Source organism: Dermochelys coriacea, chromosome 1, assembly GCF_009764565.3.
Source record: "Dermochelys coriacea isolate rDerCor1 chromosome 1, rDerCor1.pri.v4, whole genome shotgun sequence".
In the NCBI taxonomy this organism is placed as follows: domain Eukaryota; kingdom Metazoa; phylum Chordata; order Testudines; family Dermochelyidae; genus Dermochelys; species Dermochelys coriacea.
The window spans coordinates 164,836,304-164,856,977 of record NC_050068.2 but is presented as its reverse complement, the minus strand read 5'-3'; the positions used below and the strand labels follow the sequence as shown (position 1 = coordinate 164,856,977).

Sequence of the window (20,674 nt, the reverse complement as noted above, 5' to 3'; positions counted from 1 at the left end):
CAGTCTCTACGTAAAAGAATGAATGGACACAAATCAGACGTCAAGAATTATAACATTCAAAAACCAGTTGGAGAACACTTCAATCTCTCTGGTCACTCGATCACAGACCTAAGAGTGGCTATACTTCAACAAAAAAGCTTCAAAAACAGACTCCAACGAGAGACTGCTGAATTGGAATTAATTTGCAAACTGGATACAATTAACTTAGGCTTGAATAGAGACTGGGAATGGATGAGTCATTACACAAAGTAAAACTATTTCCCCATGGTATTTCTCCCTCCCACCCCACCCCCCACTGTTCCTCTGATATTCTTGTTAACTGCTGGAATTAGCCTACCTGCTTGTCACCATGAAAGGTTTTCCTCCTTCCCCCCCCTGCTGTTGGTGATGGCTTATCTTAAGTGATCACTCTCCTTACAGTGTGTATGATAAACCCATTGTTTCATGTTCTCTGTGTGTGTGTATATAAATCTCTCCTCTGCTTTTTCCACCAAATGCATCCGATGAAGTGAGCTGTAGCTCACGAAAGCTTATGCTCTAATCAATTTGTTAGTCTCTAAGGTGCCACAAGTACTCCTTTTCTTTTTGTCACAGACTGTGACTCACAGTAGGGCCCAAGGCGCTAGCAACAGAAATAACAATTGGTGTAAGGAAATGGGGAGGGGCAGCTTCTCCTCCTTCCCCCTAGAAATGATGCTCTTACATATTAATTACTGTGATGGGTTTGCAATAAAACACCTAGTGCCCATCGGTCTGGGCCAATCTGCCCCACGTTATTTGCATTGCAGCTGCACTCAGAGGCCCTGACCAGGCTGAGGTGGGGGCATTTTGCTCGGAACTACACAGACCCAGAAACGGGCCCTGCCATGCCCCTTTTCACGCTGCCCGTAGGCAGCAACCACACACACAACCAAGCACAGGCGGACTTGTGGCACCTTAGAGACTAACACATTTATTTGCGCGTAAGCCTTCGTGAGCTACAGCTCGCTCCCAATGCATCCGATGAAGTGAGCTGTAGCTCAGGAAGGCTGACACGCAGATAAATGTGTTAGTCTCTAAGGTGCCGCAAGTCCGCCTGTGCTTGTTCGCGGATACAGACTAACAGGGCTGCGGCTCCGGAACACACACACCCAGCGGCTGGCTGGGGCGGGCGAAGGCAGGCGCGCGGCAGCCGGCTGCGGCTGTGACGTCACTCCCCACGCCGCCCCCGCCGGCTCTCGCGCTAGCTCTGCCCGGGTTTCGGGGAAGAGTCGCTGGTTCGCCGAAGGTGGCTGCGTCGCGCGAGAGCGGGGCGTGGCTCGAGGCCGCGGCTGGGGCCCCGGGCGGTTTCCGCTGATATCCGTTATCCCGCGAGCTGGCCGGGGGTGGGGCTGGCGCTGAGGCGCGCAGCCGGCGGGTCGCTAGAGCCCCCGCGGGAGGATGGCGCCGCCGGAGCTGCTGCTGCTGCTGCTCCCGCTGGCGGCGGCGGCGGCTCCCCTCGGCGCAGGTGAGCGCGGCGGCAATTGCGGGGGGGGGGGGGGGGTCTGTGGCGCGCTTCCCTCCCGCCATCGATCTGTGTCCGCCGCGGGGTTTCGCTGCGTGTCCGGCCTGCGGCCTCGGAGCCCCGCCCCCCCCCCCCGAGTCCCGCGCCGGCGGCTCTGCCGGGCTGTGTCTGCCCGCCAGCGAGAGCAGCCCCCGTAGTGGCCGCGGGGCAAGGCCTCCGGTCCAGCGGCGGGGCTCCTCCACCGGGGGCTCGCCCGCGCCAGGAGAGATGGTCCAAATGGACTGTTCAAGGGGGTTCGTTAAGCGGCCCCGTGGCGCGAGAGGGGCCTTCCTGTGGGGCTCGGTTCCGTTTCCTTGTAAGCGAATTAAACTAACTTGGCTCAGGCCGCGTCTGCGCTGCGGAGTTGAGCGCCTCGCTGACGTTGGCATGCGGCCCCCCGCGCTTGTTACAGCGCGTGTGCGCAGACTCGGCGCTTTGCGTTGGCCAGGAGGGTCTCCCCTGGGAGCGCTTGCGTCGGTTGCGTTGTCAGGGTGGGGGTACTGCGGGACAGCTCCTGAAAGCCCGTAACCGTAGGCATAAGCCAGGCTGTGGCTACACCGACGCTGCCTTGACCCTAATGACATCCTGAGGGGATGGGGGAGGGGGTGTCTCACAACCCCCAGGTTTTTGCCAGGTTAGGAGTTGGGCTGAGCGGGGCTGGAGTGACATGCCTAGCAAAGGCACTGGCACCTAGCGCTCCTGCTGAGCCCTGCTAGGAGGGGCCTGGGACAGGGAAGAGGGTCTGGGCTGGCTGCACAGCTCTGCCAGAGGGAGCGCAGGGAAGCCCACTGAGTCCCATCCCTTCCTCACCCGCAGCTGCAGTTATGATGCTTGGCAGTAGGTGGCTGGAGCCTCTGCCTGCAGCGGGGAGGTAAGGGGAGAAGTGAGGAAGGAGCTGTGATGGGAGTGGAGACAATTTAATTCCAGCTTGGAGCCGTTGTGGAAGGCATGAGAGGAGTGGGAAAGGGCCCAGAGGTGAGGCAGTCATGTGCTCCCGCCAACCTTTAAATTATGCCCACCCCACTATCAAGAGTTAAGTGTTGCCTCTGCTTAGGTCGACCATGACTCTACGCCATAGGTGGGCAAACGACAGGACGGGGTTCAGGAGCGGTCAGGGAAAAGGGGGAGTTGGATGGGGCAGGGGTCCCAGAGAGGGAGTCAGGAAGGAGAGTGGGGGTTGGATGGGTTGGTGGGGGGCAGTTGGGGTGGGGAGTCCAGGGGCGGTCAGGGGATAGCGAGCGGGGAGGGTGGATGGGACGGGTACAGGGGGGCTGTCAGGGAACGGGGGGTTGGATGGGGCAGGGGTCTGGGGGGCCCATCAGGAAACGGGGGGGGTTGGATGGGGTGGGGGTATGTGGGGGCGAGAAGCAGGGGGGGTCAGATAGGGGGCCGGGCCATGCCTGGCTGTGTGGGGAGGCACAACTTTCCCTAACCAGCCCTTCATACAATTTCAGAAACCCGGTGCAGTCCTCAGGCCAAAAAGTTTGCTCACTCCTGCTCTATGCTGCTCAGGGAGGTAGTGTTGCTATATTGGTGTAGAGAGGCGCTTACGTTGGCAGGAGTCAAATTTACGTGAAAACACTTCCACAGTTAGGTCAACACAAAGCAGCTTATGTTGACCTAGTCCTGTTGTGTAGGCCAGGCTCAGCACACAAGGTAGGTGAGGTAATATGTTTTATTGGACCAATTAATTTTGGTGAGATAGACAGGCTTACACAGAGCTCTTCTTCCGGTCTGGGACAGGTACTCGGTGTCCCACTTAATTGCAAGATGGAGCAGTCATGGCGGGGGGGGGGGAAGGGAGGGAGGAAAGCTGCTGGAGGGGGAAAATTAGCAGGTTACTGATTGTTGTAATAAGTCATAAATCCAGTGTCCCTATATAATCCATGTTTTTTAACGTTTAGCAAAGTTGTAAATTTAAGCTCCCAGGCTCGTCTTTTGAAGGTGTTGTGCAGGTTTCCTTTGAAAATGAGGACTGAGAGGTCAGATGTGGAGTGATCACTTCGTGAAAAGTGTGCACCCATAGGGTGATGTGGTATTTTTGTCTTCTCATTTTCTGTGTGTGTTCACTCGAGAGTGTAGCGATTGTCTTGTTTCACCCACGTAGTTGTTGTTTGGGTATTTAGTGCACTAGATGAAGTACATCAAATGATAGGCATGTGTGGGACCCATGGATCTTGAAAAGCGCATTGTCGAAGTTGTTGGTCATTGTACCAGTAGAGAGATGTCTGCAAGTTTTACATCTGTTGTTCTGGCAGGGACTGGTGCTGCTTTGAGTTGGTGTGTCTTGGTCTGCTGGGAACTTGCTTCTGGTGTGTGTGTTGGTGGGGGGAGGGTGTTTGAAGGCCGGAAGAGGAGGTTCAGGAAAGATTGAAGTATGAGTTCTAATTGTTTGATACCCCAGATGGGTTCCATTGTGGGGTGGTAGGTGACAACTTGGTTCCTTTTTCCCTTAGGACTGGAGAATTATTAACAGGCCACTTCACCTTGAATGGTCCCCTTGAAATATGTGGTGACTACCTATGCTGAACAATCTGTTTCCTCTTGTATTTTGCTGTGCCACTCTGAGGGCTTGTCTACACCACGCAGCTTTTAGCTACAGGGCTGTGTCAACACAGCCTTATCACTAAAAGTTGGCATGTGTAAAGGCTCTTTGTTGGCACTTTTGCTGACAAAATACTTCAACCCCCGCGAGCGGTACCTGTGAAAGACAAGTTTTATTGTCAACTTGACAGTATAGACAAAGCCTTAGTACCTTTCCCAGACCTGAAGAAAAGCTCCGTGTAAGCTCAAAAGTTGTCTCTCTCACCAACAAAGTTGATCCAATAAAAGATATTACCTCACCCATCTTGTCTCTCTAATATCCTGGTACCAACAGGTCTACAATACCACTGCATAAACTGAATTAAGGCCACTTTAATTCTCATTGAGGGCAACCACATTGGGGTTTAATGCGGTTTAACTAATGCATTTCAAATTCACACTTGAATTCAGATTGATTTTTCTTGAGTGTTCTTGTGTAGACAAGCCCTATGATTCTCTCTGTCCACTGTAAACCAGTAACAGAAGCCCCATTGGAGACATCCTTGACTTCCCCCGCTCCCCCAGTTCACCTTAGCCAGCTACATCAAGGTACAGATTGCTTGGTCTGCATTAGTGTTTTAAAATGTGTCAGCTATCATGTGCTAGCTATCACCTTGTAAAAATAACTCCATTTTTCCTGGGGTAGATGTGGTCTAAGAGGGCTTTTGAATTGTGTTCAGGCAAGGGCTTGTGTGCATGGTGGGGTAATGCACACTATAGTGTTATTTCTGAACCACGATAACATATTGAACACTAGCATCTTTGTCCATGTAGACCCCGCTGGGGCTCATTAAATGTTTCCTAGTGCACTTTAACATAGGGCTGGCTGTATTTTATCACAAGGGACTATTTGAATATAGATTGAGCAGATGAAGGGATTTAAAAAAAATCCATGTAACCATGGATGGTTATGTAATGCAGGGTGATAATCATCATGTGATTTATCAATCTGTTTGAATTAGGACTGAGACTGACAGATTTTTTTTTTCTTTCTAATGATTTGGCACTCCTGTCTGTGTGCTTTGTTGGCTCTGGTGTGAAGAGCCTTACTATTGTAAAATAACTCTCAGCTAGTGTTCGTATAGGGACACTGAACAATTATTAATGTAAAAAGTTATATTAATAAAGGCAGATACAACTCAGTTTGAAATGAAAAATAAAAAATGCCTTGATCACACAAAATACTATTTTTTTCTTAAATTTATTTTAGTATACAACCGGTGGTGGCATTTGTGAGTGTATCTATGTTGCAGTGGAGAAAAGAAATGCGAATTCTCAGGTCATTACTGAAAAAGTTGGAGTTTATGGGAAAGGATGAGCGTTTATGGGAAAGGATGAGGAGGGGAAAGAGGCATATGGAAAGGGGTGGACAAGGGTAGTCTGCCTATCTGGGAATCTAGCCACCAGTGACATCCCTTAGAGATTGCTGCTACACTTGTGTTTGGTGACACACTCAATCTTGTGTGTGTCTTCTTTTACAAAGATGAAACTCTTTAGTCATCATATGAATAGATGAAATAACCTTTAAAACTGGGGATGAGACTGAAAACAAACACAAGGTAACTTTAAATGTGAAAATAGTTTCTTGTGGTTGTCTGAAGTTTCTTTTCCATGATGTGTTCATGTCTGACTGTAATATTTTCCAGTGAAAGAAACTATTTGTGTGTGAGAGAACGAAAGGGGACCTTCAAATAAATGTTTATGAAAGTGCTTTGAGGATTTCTCTGAAGTGAATTTAAGGGAGCATGGTTTGGGGACTTTTTATGTACAAATGGAGTAAGATAAGTGGCAGTTCCTTTGAAATCAAAAGGACACGGTCAACTTTAAAATCACACTTCTGTCTGGAGTTTTGTACCACCTACAGTTATAGTAATCTTAGGGAGTAACTTGTCAGTTTAAAAAATGAATGAAACATTTTTTTTCTATTTAGTTTTGCTTTTGACAGCACTGTGTATAGTTGGTTTTACTGATTCTCTTGTATAGCCAGCTAGCTCCCAGTCCTGCAAACATTCACATTTATGCTTAACTTCACACCATGAGTATCCAGTTGAGTTGGTTGTGAATTCAATGGAACTACTCACGTGCATGAGGCTAAGTATGTGTATAAGTGTTTACATAACTGGGGTTTTGGTCATTTTCACCTTAGCTGAAAAGGCATTGTAAACGTTAAGAGGAGAATGATTTTGAAACGTAAATCAGGACAAGCTCTTTAAAGAGTCCTCTATCAGAAACTAGGTTTGTTTGTTTTTTTTAAAATAATCATTTAAAAGCATTAAAGTTGACAGTGTCTCTTTGAAGATCACATGAACTGCTTTAATCGGCTTGTGTTAAGATAGACGATGCTTTTATTTTTTTAAAAAAGTAAAACCTTTACAGTGTTAGAAAACAATATACTGAATTTCATGTTGTTCTTTCCACCCAAATCTTAAATAGCCCTTCCTTTTTACACCTCTGCTGACTGGTCCTGGAAATATCCAGTTACTCTTCGGCTACAGTTTTTCCTCTTCAACTATTACAAGTCTTTGCTATAACATGGTGTCTAGCTAAAGTAATTTATGAGCATGTGTTTGTGGCTGGAGCTGCTCTGCTACACAGATGTTTGATTAGTAAGAAAATTATTTCCTCCTTTCCTTCCTTTGTGATCATCATACAACATAAGCTTTTTAGCATACTGTATATGGCTAACTGAAAAGAGTTGGATTTTGTGTTGCAGAATTTCTTAGATGTAGTCCAGGGGTTCTCAAACTGGGAGTCACAAGGTTATTACGTGGGCGGTTGTGAGCTGTCAGCCTCCACCCCAAACCCTTCTTTGCCTCCAGCATTTATAATGGTGTTAAATATATAAAAAAGTGTTTTTAATCTATAAGGGGGGGGGGGTCACACTCAGAGGTTTGCTGTGTGAAAGGGATCACCAGTACAAAACTTTGAGAACCAATGATATACTCCATGAAGGTTCACTGAACTTCTTTCTCTCCAACTCCTGTAATCTCATGAATTATGGCCCTAGGAGTTAACACTTTTTTCTGTTCATAGCACTTGACATCTTTAGCACCCCCCACTTCCCCGCCCTTTTTTTCTTTTTTTAAAAAAAGAATTTGGCAGATTTTTCTTATGGGATACTTGATTGAACTTATGACTTACATTGGACAAGCATGTTTGCTAAAATTTTAAAAATGGTTATAACAAAGTAAAAGGGATACAATCTTAATATTTGTGTATTAAACTAAGCTTTATTACTGGTATCCCATTAGAAACTTAAAGTGCAGTTCTAGTCTGAGAAGTGACTGAGAATTTTTTTGAGATTCCTGTTTTACTGCTTCAGTGAATTCCAGCTCAGATTTGCATGTCTCCCCCTACCCATTCCTCCGCCCTTCCTATCAGCCTCTGCTGCCTCAGCTTGGGAGCCAAGACAAAAGTCAAGGCTGTGTTCTTTTCAGCTCACAGGTTATTACCAGTAATAAATATTCAGTCCAACTGCTGCCCTCTATTACACCTGTGTGACCGCATTGTCTTCAATTAGTGGCCATAGTTAAACCTCTGCTACCCTACTCCTTTCACTGAGGGTTGCATAATTCAAAGACAATACTGTTGCAAAAGTAGCCTTGCAAATGGAATTTATTTACCCACTGTAATGTTACACGAGTAGGAAAATAATCTCTCATTCTCGCAGAGTTATGTTACTTTTTCAGGGCAGACAGTTAAAAAAAAAAAAAAATCTGATCTTTTTCACAAAATGGAGGTCATATGATTTTGTATTCATACAGAGCGCAGATCGCTGAGGAGGAAGGAGACATTTTTACACACTCACTCTTCAGAGTAGAAATACTTAAAAATCTAATCTGTTTTCAGATCAAAACTTATCAACCATGCAGTTTTTTTCTGACATCTGAAAATGAAGGCAGCTTGCCGGAAATCCTCTACTTCCTGTGTACTGACAGGGTGTGCCAGGCATGCTCTGCACTATAGAATTAGGTAATGGTCTTTCCTTCCATTTCTTAAAGGAATATTAAAAAGTGGAACAGTTGTCTGAAGTTACCATGTGTTTAAAAAAAAAAGTCTGCAAGTTTCGCTTTTATGCACACACAATAACTGTCTTCCCATTGCCTGCCACCATTTTCCTGTCTTCAAAATAACAAAAAATCTGTTCAAGACTGATTCCCATTTCCCCACAATCTCCATCATCCTGAAATAAAAAGATGCAGAGTATTCGTCCATCTTCAGTCTCTCTTCTCTGCTCGATCTTGTTTGTGTCTTGATGCATTTTTACCCTTTATCCTCCAACCTTTTTATGGAGGAGACTAATCAGCACTATTCTTGCTCAAGAGGAAATGTTGGGTTGCTGCAAAGGAATCCCAGGGTCATAATGTGTGGAGAAGTCTTTGTGGTGATTGTATTTTGGAGTATATTGTAGTAGGGAGAAAGGTCATAGATCTTCTGGGTCCATTTTACAGCTGTGAAGTAGTTCAGAGCAGCAGAGGCATCTCTAGTAGAGCTTGTAGCAGAGATCTCAAGCACTGAAAACTGCCACTGCACTTGCTTTTTAAATGCTTTGGTTGACGTGCGTTCAGAACCAGTGAATTCTTCCATGCACTAAGTCTTGAAACTCTGTATAAAAAGAGAAAAAAATTGAATCCCAGTTATAGAGGAGAAATCTGTCTTAACAGGCTAAGAAGCCATGAATTATCTTGCTATTTCAATAGGCTTGAGTACTTTTAAACTGTACTAAACTTGGTATTCTATTTTAATTTTTAACATGTAAAGATTACTGTTGTGGAACTGATGTCACACATCCTTAAACTTTGTGTACAATAACATTTTCTCCAACTTCTTCCTATCTCTCCCCCTGTCCCAACATTTTTGTAGGCCAAATGAATCTGACAAGCCCTCAGAATGTTCAAGTCGATGTTGTAAACACAAATTTCACTCTAAGATGGAGCTGGGATAGTGAGAATGACTTCAATGTGACATTTTCAGCTCAATACCAACGGTAAGCTTACTATTTTACTGTGAGCCAAAATTATTTGACATCCATTTCCACAGAAAGTAAGAATGGGGAAAAAACAAAACAAAAACCCACCACTGTGGCTTGTTTGTTTGTTTTTTGTTTTTTTGTTTATTGATATAAAAATTGTTAAAAATAAGCACAAGAGCACACTGGTGATCCAAGAAAAGTGATGCTTTTATAGTGGTTTGTGTTTCTTTTCATCACTGCTTAGTTTGAACATGTAGCCACATTTTTAACACCTAAAATCTGGAACTGTTTTTGGTTACAAGAGTTTCAAAACATTGATGTAAGAGCCTGGAGACATAACACAAATTTATCTAAAGGAAGGCTATCCCTGAGTATATCAAATTGAAGAGCATGGACAGATTAATCTTAAATATTTAGTACCAAATGCGCGCACAGTTTATTTATATATGTATATCCTGTATTTGTGAAGCTGTGTTGCATGCGTTTTGGTTGTGCCACCGTTACAGACAAAAACACCCCAGCACACCATGCTCTCTCACTGTCCATCAACATGTGAAGGGTCAGGTCATGCACTGCTAACTGGTGCCACAGGACTGCCTAGAGATTTGTGGATACGTAGGATTGAATTAGTTCTGGGAATTTCATTACACCGTGCCTAGTCAATGTCATCAACTGTGATGACTCTGGCTGGTGCGGTAGTCCTCAGTAGACTATGCATGTTTGTTGCAATTTTCGGGGTACCCAGAACCATAAGCCACTGTTACATGCAAGGCAAGGTTAAGACTAGCAGAGTCTCAAGGAGTATGCTGGTGAAGCGGATAGACTGGTGTGGCAGGGAACTGACACACAGCTTAAGCTCCAGCAAAACTCTTCCTTGCTGAGGCAGAGGGGTAAAATTCAGAGAGTCCCAGTTCCTGAACCTGCTGGAAAAGCATTCTCCTACAGCATCCAGACCTTGTCTCTTGGTGCCCACAGAAATACCAAGTATGCTGTCTCAAAAAAGACAGACTACGCACCAGTCTGTTGGCTCAACTGAGATTGCACACTTTGCTTTAATATAACAGCACTGGTGTGATTATGGCAAAACTAAAATTAAATTTATTAATGAACAGATTTAAGTGATACTAAACAGAGATAATAGAAATAGAAAAGGATACAAGTAAAACAAATAAAACACCCTTCCTAATGTCTATAATTTAACAGATTACAATCCTGGTCTCAGGCAATTTCTCACTTACAGTTCATTTTCAGCATCTTCAACCCACAGCATTGGGGGATCTACCTTTCACAGATTCCAAGTGTGTTTGGCCCCTTTTTTGTCTCTTAAGTGATGGATAACAAAGGAGTCCTCTTTCTTTCCTTTTATAATCTAGAAAACCTTTGAAACGTATTTGAAAAATAAACCCAGAAAAAGTTCCTCTCTCCTGTTGCTTGTTCTTCATGGTGCAGGTGCCAAGCCCCTTCTTCATCCTCTGGTCAACTTGCTTACTCAATTGGCTTGATCACTTTGTTTACCTTAGATGCAAATGTATTTGTCCTTTTCTTGTAATCAAGCCACACTGTTTTTCTCATCTGCCTGTTAGCTTGATTCATAGAGACAGGCAAATCCACATTCCTTTATTTAGGGCAAGCTCGTTTATCAACTGCCTCCACAACATTTTTAACACAAGAATGGCCATACTGGGTCAGACCAATGGTCCATCTAGCACATGATCCTATCTTCTGACAGTAGCTGGTGCCAGATGCTCGGGAGGGAATGAACAGAACAGGGAAGATATCAAGTGATCCATCCCCTGTCCTCCATTCCCAGCTTTTGGCATTTGGAGGCTTAGGAACACTGTGATTGGGTGTAAAGGCCGCACACGGATGAGGTAGGGGCCAAAGAGGCCCTGGTAGCAGGGCTAAACCCATCCCACTGGCCCTGTCAATAATGCATGATAGGGAGGAGGTTTTTAAAAGGGAGGAAGTTGCAGTCAGCAGTGGGAGAAAGAGCAGGATCACCCTAAGCAGCAGACTGCAGGAGCTGTGGAGGGAACTTCTGGGCAGGAAACCTACAAACTGACCCTGAGCAGAGTGCAGTGGATTCACAGGGCAAGACGGACAAGCTGAGCCTATCCCAGAAACCAAGCCAGAGCAATTTCCCCAAACTCGTTGCGCAGGGGCAGGATTGTTGACAGCACTATAGACTTGCCACTTCCCCCACCCCCATTTGCTGGGATCGCAGGGAGGGTGTATCCCTGAATGTGTGGGAGTTCTTGACTTCCATTTTGATCTTCAAGTCAGAGAGACTTAAGGAGCTCCACAAAAGGAAGAAACCCCCTGGTAATAGTGGGGAAATGGGACCTGGGTTGTGACCATCCAGTGTAGTTCACTGGGTGTGGTCAGGTTCCCCCACTGCCTGAGCAAGGAACCATCAAGGACTGTGTTACAGACACTCAGAGCATGCAGTTGTGTCCCTGACCATCTTGGCTATTAGCCACTGATGGACCGAACCTCCATAAGAGCATATTAAGAACGTATTTCCAGCATATATATTTTATTTTATATATAATAAACTCCTTATACACAACTTGTACATACATCACACAATGATATTCATGACCAGTGTGTCACTAGTTTTCATACGATACATTACAAGACATTGTTGGGCTAATTATTCTGATTCTGTGTTGGTTGTAGTGAGTTTATCAGACCTGTTGGGATTTATTATTACATAACCATGTGCCCTTTGCCAGTTGCCGTAAAGGAGCTCTTAGGGTCACAGTTGGATAATGGAATGACTTATGTGTAGGGGCCCGCACGGCCGTGAAATCTACCAAGCAGGGGCAGGGCTGGGGGCACCCCAGCCTGCGCTCCTATCATGCACCAGACTCTGGCTGCTAGTCCTGGTGGGGCTGGGGACTTGCTTGCTTTTCTCTTTCACAGGCTGCTCCTGGGGCCAGTGAGACCCACCTCTAGGAACCTCCCCCAGCTGCAGGAAGCTCCACACCTCCACTCTGCTTCCTTCCCCTATCACTCCCCAGCTGTGGGCGGAGGGGTCATTGTACATGGAGCAGCAGCAGAGCTTCTTGCAGACTGTGGCGGGGAAGTGGCTCCTTGAGGTGGATCTGACCCAGCCCTGGGAGCAGCTCCTGCAGGAGAAAAGGAAGTCCTGTCCCTCTCCAGCCCGGCCAAGACTAGCAGCTAGAGCCTAACACATAGTAGGAGCCCCTGGCTGAGGCACCCCCAGTCAACAGCATTGGAATTGGGGTGGCTAGGGGGCCATGCCCCTCCACTTTTTAATGTGAGTATAGGTTGGGGGGCAGAGGGCAGTGTTGCCCCCACAAACTGCAAGACTTGCGCAGTTATCAGCTCCCCTGCTGCCTGCAGTTGCTGTCCCCTGCCCCCAAACTATGCCCATGTTAAAAAGGGGGGGGGGACATGGCTCCTGATCCTGCAATTCTAGCACTGGTGGCCCCCGTCCACTTCTAAAAAAGGTTCTGGGACCCTGTCCCCAGCCCTTCCCCATCCCATCTCCAGGCCCAGCACTCATGAGTTAAAGGGACATTGGGCCAGCTTGGGGGGACAGGCCATGGTGCCCCCCAACCACAGGGCCCTGGGCGATCACCCACCCATAATGCTGGCCCTGCCACCCCCCCCCAAAGTGAGGGCCTCCACCATACCATGCAACCTTCATGTCAGCATTGTCCCCTACTCTCCAGCTGCCCAGCTCTGAAGGCAGCTCCTCCATCAGCAGCAGCTCAGAAGTAAGGGTGGCAATGCTGCGACCCCCCCCATAATAGCCTTGTGGCACCCCTGCCCACAAACCTCTTATTGGTTGGGACCTCCATGCTTATAACACCTTGAAATTTCAGATGTAAGTATCTGAAATGATGAAATTGACTACTTTTAAAATCTTATGACTGTGAAATTGACCAAAATGGACTGTGACTTTGGTAGAGCCCTAATTATGTATCAGTGTGTATATCTGTAGGTCTGTAGCTGTGATGATATGAATCTTCTCAACATATTGAAAAAGTGAAAAATAGCAAATCCTAGAAACTTGAGAATTTCACTATGAAAACACCAAATTATGGTTTCCATTGCAGCTAGGACACTGACTCATGGTACTTCTTTGTGTTTGGGAAACACAGTAGAATTAAGTGTCTGAAAATCCATCCTAAAGTGATGCACACCTAAGAAGCAACCTCAGCATAGTTCTTGCAAATCATATAATTCCTGTGTAGATGTTCCCCAGTATTGGCATGCATATAACTTGTAAGAGCACATTCAATAGTAACACTGCAAACTGTAAAAGATGCATTTAACAGATTATGTGGCTTCATTGAGAACCATACCTTTTTTGATTTGCAGATGTTTGTGTGTTTCAAATCATTTGTTTGGTTCAGAATTGAAAAACACAAGATTTGGGAATATTCCCCAGTACAGAACTCTGATTAGCGGGTCAAGGCCTTTATAAACACAGAAAGAGAAACATTGGCTGGTTGCTCTTAATTTACAAACTTTGGTCATCAGATTAAACTATTTGTATATCCTTATGTTCAGTTAGCTCTTTTTAAGTTTGTGCTTCTTGCTTCTCTCTAATTTGGCTACTGTTTCTCATTGCCCCTTTCCCAACAAATAAATGCACAAACTTGTCTGGCTTATTAGTAACTCTGTAATTAAGATGTCAGAGAGAGAATCATATTATGTATTTGAATATGAAGATTTGATGTGTTTCTCTCTATTTTTTGGGTGGGGAAAAAGGTGGCTTCAAAAATACAGGGTTTACCTCAGAAACACATAACACTGTCCTGCTGAAGACAAAATATAGTGGTTATACAACAGGATCAACATCTTTAATGGTTATTTCTCAGTTTTCCAGTTTTTTCCACTTTTAATCAGGAGAGTCATCTCTCCCCTATTTATTTGTGCCACTTCCTGATGTCTGAATTGTTCTTTGAAGACAGATGGTTTTTGTTGAGAAGCCCTGTTCTGATAGGATAGAATAGTTAACTCTCCTGTGTTTTCATTTTATTCTGTTTTCTTTTTCCCATTTGTTTTTTCTGATTTCCTATTCTGTCTCCTTTCCTCCATTTCTCTCCTTCCCTCCTGCAGTCTACTCTCCCCTCAGCTATACTCTTTCCTATTCAGAGCTCAGAGTAGCAGCCGTGTTAGTCTGTATTCGCAAAAAGAAAAGGAGTACTTGTGGCACCTTAGAGACTAACAAATTTATTAGAGCATAAGCTTTCGTGAGCTACAGCTCACTTCATCGGATGCAGAGCTGTTGCTCTTTTTTCCTATCCCTTTCCTTTGCCACTTAGGTCTCCTCCAAGCACTTTTTGCAGCCCCTATTCTATCAGTGCACTTGAGGGGTAATAAAATACACCCCAGTTTGCTAGTGCTCTCAGGGTTTAATCCCAGAAATAATAATCCTGAAATGATCTTTATTTTTTTTTCTGTTGTGCTTAAGTGTTGGACTAGAAGAGCAAATTGCCAGCATGTCTTCGGGATTCCTTATTCAATAATTAACTAGCATTCATAAAGTAACCTAAATTAGACAGGTATTCTAGAATTCTGAGACCAGTTGAATAGCTTTGTGACAACCAGATGGTGGTGATCAAAATACAAAATGAATGTTTATGTTTTATCTTTTATCACCAATAGAAACCTAATTTTATTTTTTTACTTGCAGAAGATTTGAGGATTATGAGGAGGAGGAGGTGGAAGAAGAAACAGATTGGAAAGAGATATCTGGCTGTCAGAATGTCACTGTCACAGAATGTGACTTCTCCTCAGCAATGACAGCTTATTTAGATTTCTATAATGTGCGTATAAGAGCTGAAAAAGGGGAAGAAAAATCTCCGTGGTCTACTACTTTATCATTTAGTCCATATTCAATAGGTATGAACTACATATGTACTTTCTTATTAAACAGGTTAATAATTTTTCAATTATTTTCAATTATTTCAACAGTGTAACAGCTCAATATAAAATACAGTGTAGAGATTTGTATTCCCTATTATTATTGGCTCTGCTGTTTTATAGAGCAACTGCCTTTTTATGCTTTTAGTGATCATATTTATATAGTAACTTTCCTGAGATCTTGTCCGAACACAAGTTGTGCTGTTTTAAATAACTTGACTAAAGCAGTACAAACCTCTTCCATAAGGATGGCTAAATCCCATTTGTGCCTTTGAAAATCTTGCCCATAATTGCTAATTTCCCAACCTTTACTACATTATAGCACTATGAAATATGCAGTGAATAGACTTGTATTGCTTCGACCATGTTGTTTCTATTATCAAATATGTAATGAAATATTTACGTTTAATCTAATCAGTAATCAAAATACCTGTGAAGTATGTACGTTAAGATTATTTTGAGACCCTTAACTCTGACTATTCTGACTTGTGTGCTTAAAGTTATAAGTTTAACATTGCTATAATGTATCAAATGTTATAAGCAGCTTTAAGTGATTGTCATGGAAAATTTATGACTGATGAGCCCACTGTTCATGGTGTCTGTTAGTCTTCCCAACTTTTGAGCTATGCAGAGCTTCAGTGGTAAAGTGGTGTGATGTAGGGCTCTTTGTTTTTGCAGGTCATGGTTTTCTTTGGTGGCCATCTCTATGCTGTACCCACCCCAATGAATTTCATTCCTTACATTAGGGAAGAGGCAGGATGGTCCGGATTGGGGGAGAGCTGATTCCTTGAGTACCATATGTGTCATTTCCCCAGTGCTGATGTTGGCAAATGTACTTGAGAAGCTAGCGTTCCGGCAGTCCTACCGTCTACCTTTAATTTACCACGAATGATAACCTATATAAAGCTGAATCCTTCCATAAATATTGGGTTGGTTCTTGGGGAATGGGCTTTTTTTAAAGTAAGTCTGTCTTGTAACCTTATTCCACAAATTTATGACTCTTCATTTCAGAATCGGGAAGTTACTGTAATAATGTTACAGCCAGTAAGTATTACTTTAACGGTCTTCGGTCCCAGATAACACTTGGAGTTTATTCAGTTAAACTACTGTTAGATTCTACCTGAAGAACTGAAAATTAAATACTGTAGGCGGTTCCTTGTAGTTTACTTGTTCAAACATGTAACTTTTGGTGTTTCAACAAAGTTGTTGTGCTTCATGATAATGTTTAATTTTTGCAGCTAAAATTGGTCCTCCAGGAGTGCAGTTAGAATCCATAGATGGAGTGGTGAAAATCAACATTTCCCCTCCAGAAGAAAATCAGAACAGAAAAATGTGGACAAACGATATAAGTTTTACCTACAATGCAGTGTTCTGGGAAAACTCATCAAATGCAGAGGTATGATAGGGATTGACTTTCTAAATTAAGTTTAAAATATTGTTTGATTTACTTCAGTTGCTTAGTCGCTTCCTAGAATTAAATTCTGCTTTTTATTATTTTATACATATAATATATCCTAATTTCTGCCTGTAGCTTGGTACATTTAGGTTAAAAAATAAAGTGCATTGATTTGCTAGACTGTATTACATCTCTTACTCAAGGTTTTGGTTCGGTTGCTAATGTCATTAAGCTGGTCCATGCTTAGTTGCTTAAGAACATAACAGCCATACTGGGTCAGACCAATGGTCCCTCTAGCCCAATATCCTTTCTTCCGACAGTGGCCAATGCTAGGTGCTTCAGAGGGAATGAGCAGAACAGGCAATCATTGAGTGATCCATCCCCTGTCGCCCACTCCCAACTTCTGGCAAACAGAGGCTAGGACACTCAGAGCATGATGTTCTATCCCTGATCATCCTGGCTAATAGCTATTGAGGGGCCTATCCTCCATGAACTTGCATAGTTCTTTTTTGAATCCTGTTACAGTTTTGGCCTTCGTGACATTCACTAGCAACGTGTTGCATAGGTTAACTGTGGATTGCATGAAGTATTTCCTTTTGTTTGTTTTAAACCTGCTGCCTATTAATTTCATTGGGTGACCCCTAATTCTTGTGTTATGTGAAGAGGTTAATAAGGAAATGTTATACACTATCTCCACACCAGTCAAGATTTTATAAACCTCTATCATATTCCCACTTAGACCTCAGTTTTCCAAGCTGAAAAGTCCCAATCTTTCTAATCTCTCCTCATATAAAAACTGTTCCATATCCCTAGTCATTTTTGTTGCCGTTCTCTGTACCTTTTCAGATTCTAATACATCTCTTTTGAGATGCGGTGACCAAATCTGCACACAGTATTCAAGATGTGGGCATGCCATGGATTTATATAGGGAGACTGATGTTTTCTGTTTATCCCTTTCCTAATGGTTCCTGTAATTGTTAGCTTTTTTGACTGCCGCTGCACATTGAGCAGTTGTTTTCAGAGAACTATGATTCCAATTTCTTTCTTGAGTGGTAACAGCTAATTTAGATAACATCATTTTGTATGTGTAATTGGAAAACAGGTTTCAGAGTAGCAGCCGTGTTAGTCTGTATTCGCAAAAAGAAAAGGAGTACTTGTGGCACCTTAGAGACTAACAAATTTATTAGAGCATAAGCTTTCGTGAGCTACAGCTCACTTCATCGGATGCATTTGGTGGAAAAAAACTGTTTTTTTTCCACCAAATGCATCCGATGAAGTGAGCTGTAGCTCACGAAAGCTTATGCTCTAATAAATTTGTTAGTCTCTAAGGTGCCACAAGTACTCCTTTTCTTTTTAATTGGAAAACGTTATCCCAATGTGCTTTACTTTGCATTTATCAACATTTGAATTTCATCTGCCATTTTGTTGCCCAGTCACCCAGTTTTGTGAGATTCCTTTGTAACTCTTCGCAGTCTGCTCTGGATTTAACTATCTTGAGTAGTTTTGTATCAATTGCAAATTTAATCACTTCACTATTTACTCCTTTTTCTAGATAATTTATGAATATGTTGAACAGCATTCATCCCAGAACAGACTGCTGGGGAACCCCACTATATTTACTTCTCTCCAGTCTGTAAACTGACCATTTATCCCTGCCCTTTGTTTCCTATCTATTAACCAGTTACTGATTCATGAGAGAACCTTCCCTCTTATCCCATGACTGCTTACTTTGCTTAAGAGCCTTTGGTGAGGGACCTTGTCAAAGGCTTTCTGAAAGTCTAAGTACACTATATCCACTGGATCACCCGTATCCACGTTTGTTGACCCCCCTTGAAGACTTGTAATAGATTGATGGCATGATTTTCCTTTACAAAAGTCATATTGACTCTTCCCCAGCAAATTGTGTTCATATATATATATGTCTGATAATTCTGTTCTTTACTATACTTTCAACTAGTTTCCCTAATACTGAAGTTAGGCTTACCGGCCTGTAATTGCCAGGATTGCTATTGGAGCTTTTTTTAAAACTTGGTGTCACATTAGCTATCCTCAAGTCATTTGGTACAGAGGCTGATTTAAGCAATAAGTTACATACCATAGTTCTGCAATTTCATATTTGAATTCCTTCATAATTCTTGGGTGAATATCATTTAGTCCTGGTGACTTATTACTGTTTAATTTATCAGTTTATTGCAAAACCTCCTCTAATGACTCCTCGATCTAAGCTAGTTCCTCAGATTTGTCACCTAAAAAGAATGGGGCAGGTGTGGGAATCTCCCTCACATCGTTTACAGTAAAGATGCAAAGAATTCATTTAATTTCTCCACAGTGGCTTTATTTTCCTTGAATGCTCCTTAGCACCTCAATTGTCCAGTGGCCCCACTGATTGTTCAGCAGGCTTCCTGCTTCTGATATACTTAGAAAAAAAATTTACTACTAGTTTTCAGTCTTTGGCTAGTTGCTCTTCAAATTCTTTGTCCTGCCTAATTATACTTTTCTACTTGATGTGTCAACATTTCTGTGCCTTTCTATTTGCCTCAATAGAATTTAATTTCCAATTTTTAAAGGATGCCTTTTTGCCTCTAACTGCTTCTTTAACTTTGTTTAGCAATGGTAGCACTTTTTTGGTCCTCTTACAATGTTTTTTAATTTGGGGTACACCTTTAATTTGAGCTTCTGTTGTGGTGTTTTTAAAAAGTTTCCATGCAGCTTGCAGGCATTTTGTTTTGGGAACTGTACCTCTTTAATTTCTGTTTAACTAGCTTCCTCATTTTTGTGTAGTTCCCCTCTATGAAGTTAATGCTACTCTGGTGGGCTCACAGCTCTTTGCAGGCTTTTAGAGCTCTTTGTGAGGCTTAAGAAGGGAATTTGAAAACTTTGCCCAGTTTCTCTGCAGATCTGAGGCAAGCAATCATTAATCTATTCTATAGAATCAATATAGACAATATTATCTCCCACTCCACACAGCAGTACCAGAATGAGTGCCGGTCAGATTAGGTACATACTGAGAAGATGTGTATGTCCATTTGGGAGACCTACTGTGTTTGGGCATTTTTAAAGGAAAAAATCCCAAGGCCCTCCCTAATACATTCTTGCATTCAAGAAAAGGTGAGTGACAAATCTGTCAATCCAGTTAGCTGAACTTTTACTAAAAAGTTTAGTGACACAAGTGCAGTAAATCTTGTCCTCAGTATGGAGCCTATATTTTCTATAGAAGAGTGGATTTTCTGTTACTATAATAGTTAATGAATTGGAAGGTAGAGCCAGTCTTAATGTGAAAACACTTCGGTGAACAGAGTGCAGCAAGTTTCAGCACTGTAAAGTGCTAGTGTAAACAGTTCACCAGTGCTGGGAGCCACACCTCTCATGGAGGTGGGTTTTTTTTTTTATAGCATCGAGAGATCTCTCTCCCAGCACTCTGCCGCGACCACACAAGCCACGTTAAAGCTCTGCTGTGGCAGCACTTTAGCGTTGCCAGTGTAGACTAGCCCATGCTTTTGAGCTTAGTTATTCTTCCGGTCTGGGAAGGGTACTTAACGTGTCACAGCTAAATAAAAGGTGAAACAAATTGTTTAGCATAAGTAGTTAACACTTGTTTCAAGGGGCTATTCAAGATGAAGTGGCCTGTTAACAGGCCTCCAGTAATGGGGGGAAAGGAAGGAAGGAGGGAAGGTAGTTTGTGGGATTTGTTAGTGGGTTATAGATTGTTGTAATAAGCCATAAAGTGTCTCTTGAGTCCTTCCTTTTTAGTGTCTAGCAAAGTTATGAATTTAAGCTCCCAGCCTCATCATTTGAAGGTATTGTGCAGGTTTTCTCTGAGAATGAGAACGGAGAGGTCAGATATAGAGTGATCACTTTGTGAAGTGTTCACCCACAGACAATCAGGTATTTGTCTTGTGCGAGTTCATTCGAGAGTGTAGTGATTGTCTGGTTTCATCCACGTGGTTGTTGTTGGGGTATTTAGTGCACTGGATGAGGTACACCATATATTGTGGTAGCCATGTTTAGAATCCATGGATCTTGAAAGGTGTGTTGATCATCATAGCAGTGCAGATATGTCTGCAGGTTTTGCATCTGTTCTGGCAGGGTCTGACACCTGAGCTGGTGTCCTGGTCTGTGGGGAGCTTGCTTCTGATGATGAGCTTGGAGAGGATGGGGGGTTGTTTGAAGGCCAGAAGAGAGGGTTCAGGAAAGATTAATTTCAGGATGGGGCTCCCATCGAGCATGGGTGATGGTTTGATACCCCTTATGTGTTCCAGCGTGGGGTGGCAAGCGACAACTAGGGATTTATATATAA

General features: G+C 43.3%; 1 protein-coding gene across 3 annotated transcripts in view; it reads left to right on the top strand.

The window, feature by feature from the left end:
* The first annotated feature begins 1,208 nt into the window (after nucleotides 1–1,208).
* Nucleotides 1,209–20,674, top strand: part of IFNAR1 (interferon alpha and beta receptor subunit 1) — a 36,228-nt gene continuing 16,762 nt past the window's right edge. The window contains exons 1-4 of one of the 3 annotated variants that reach the window (XM_038391399.2): nucleotides 1,209–1,486; nucleotides 8,969–9,092; nucleotides 14,752–14,960; nucleotides 16,220–16,377. In XM_038391399.2, the coding sequence (XP_038247327.1) occupies nucleotides 1,420–1,486; nucleotides 8,969–9,092; nucleotides 14,752–14,960; nucleotides 16,220–16,377 (558 nt within the window). In that variant the 5' untranslated portion in view covers nucleotides 1,209–1,419. Of the gene's footprint in view, nucleotides 1,487–7,959; nucleotides 8,078–8,968; nucleotides 9,093–14,751; nucleotides 14,961–16,219; nucleotides 16,378–20,674 lie in introns of those variants that run through there. The other 2 variants (XM_038391408.2, XM_043508405.1) reach the window with 2 other exon arrangements.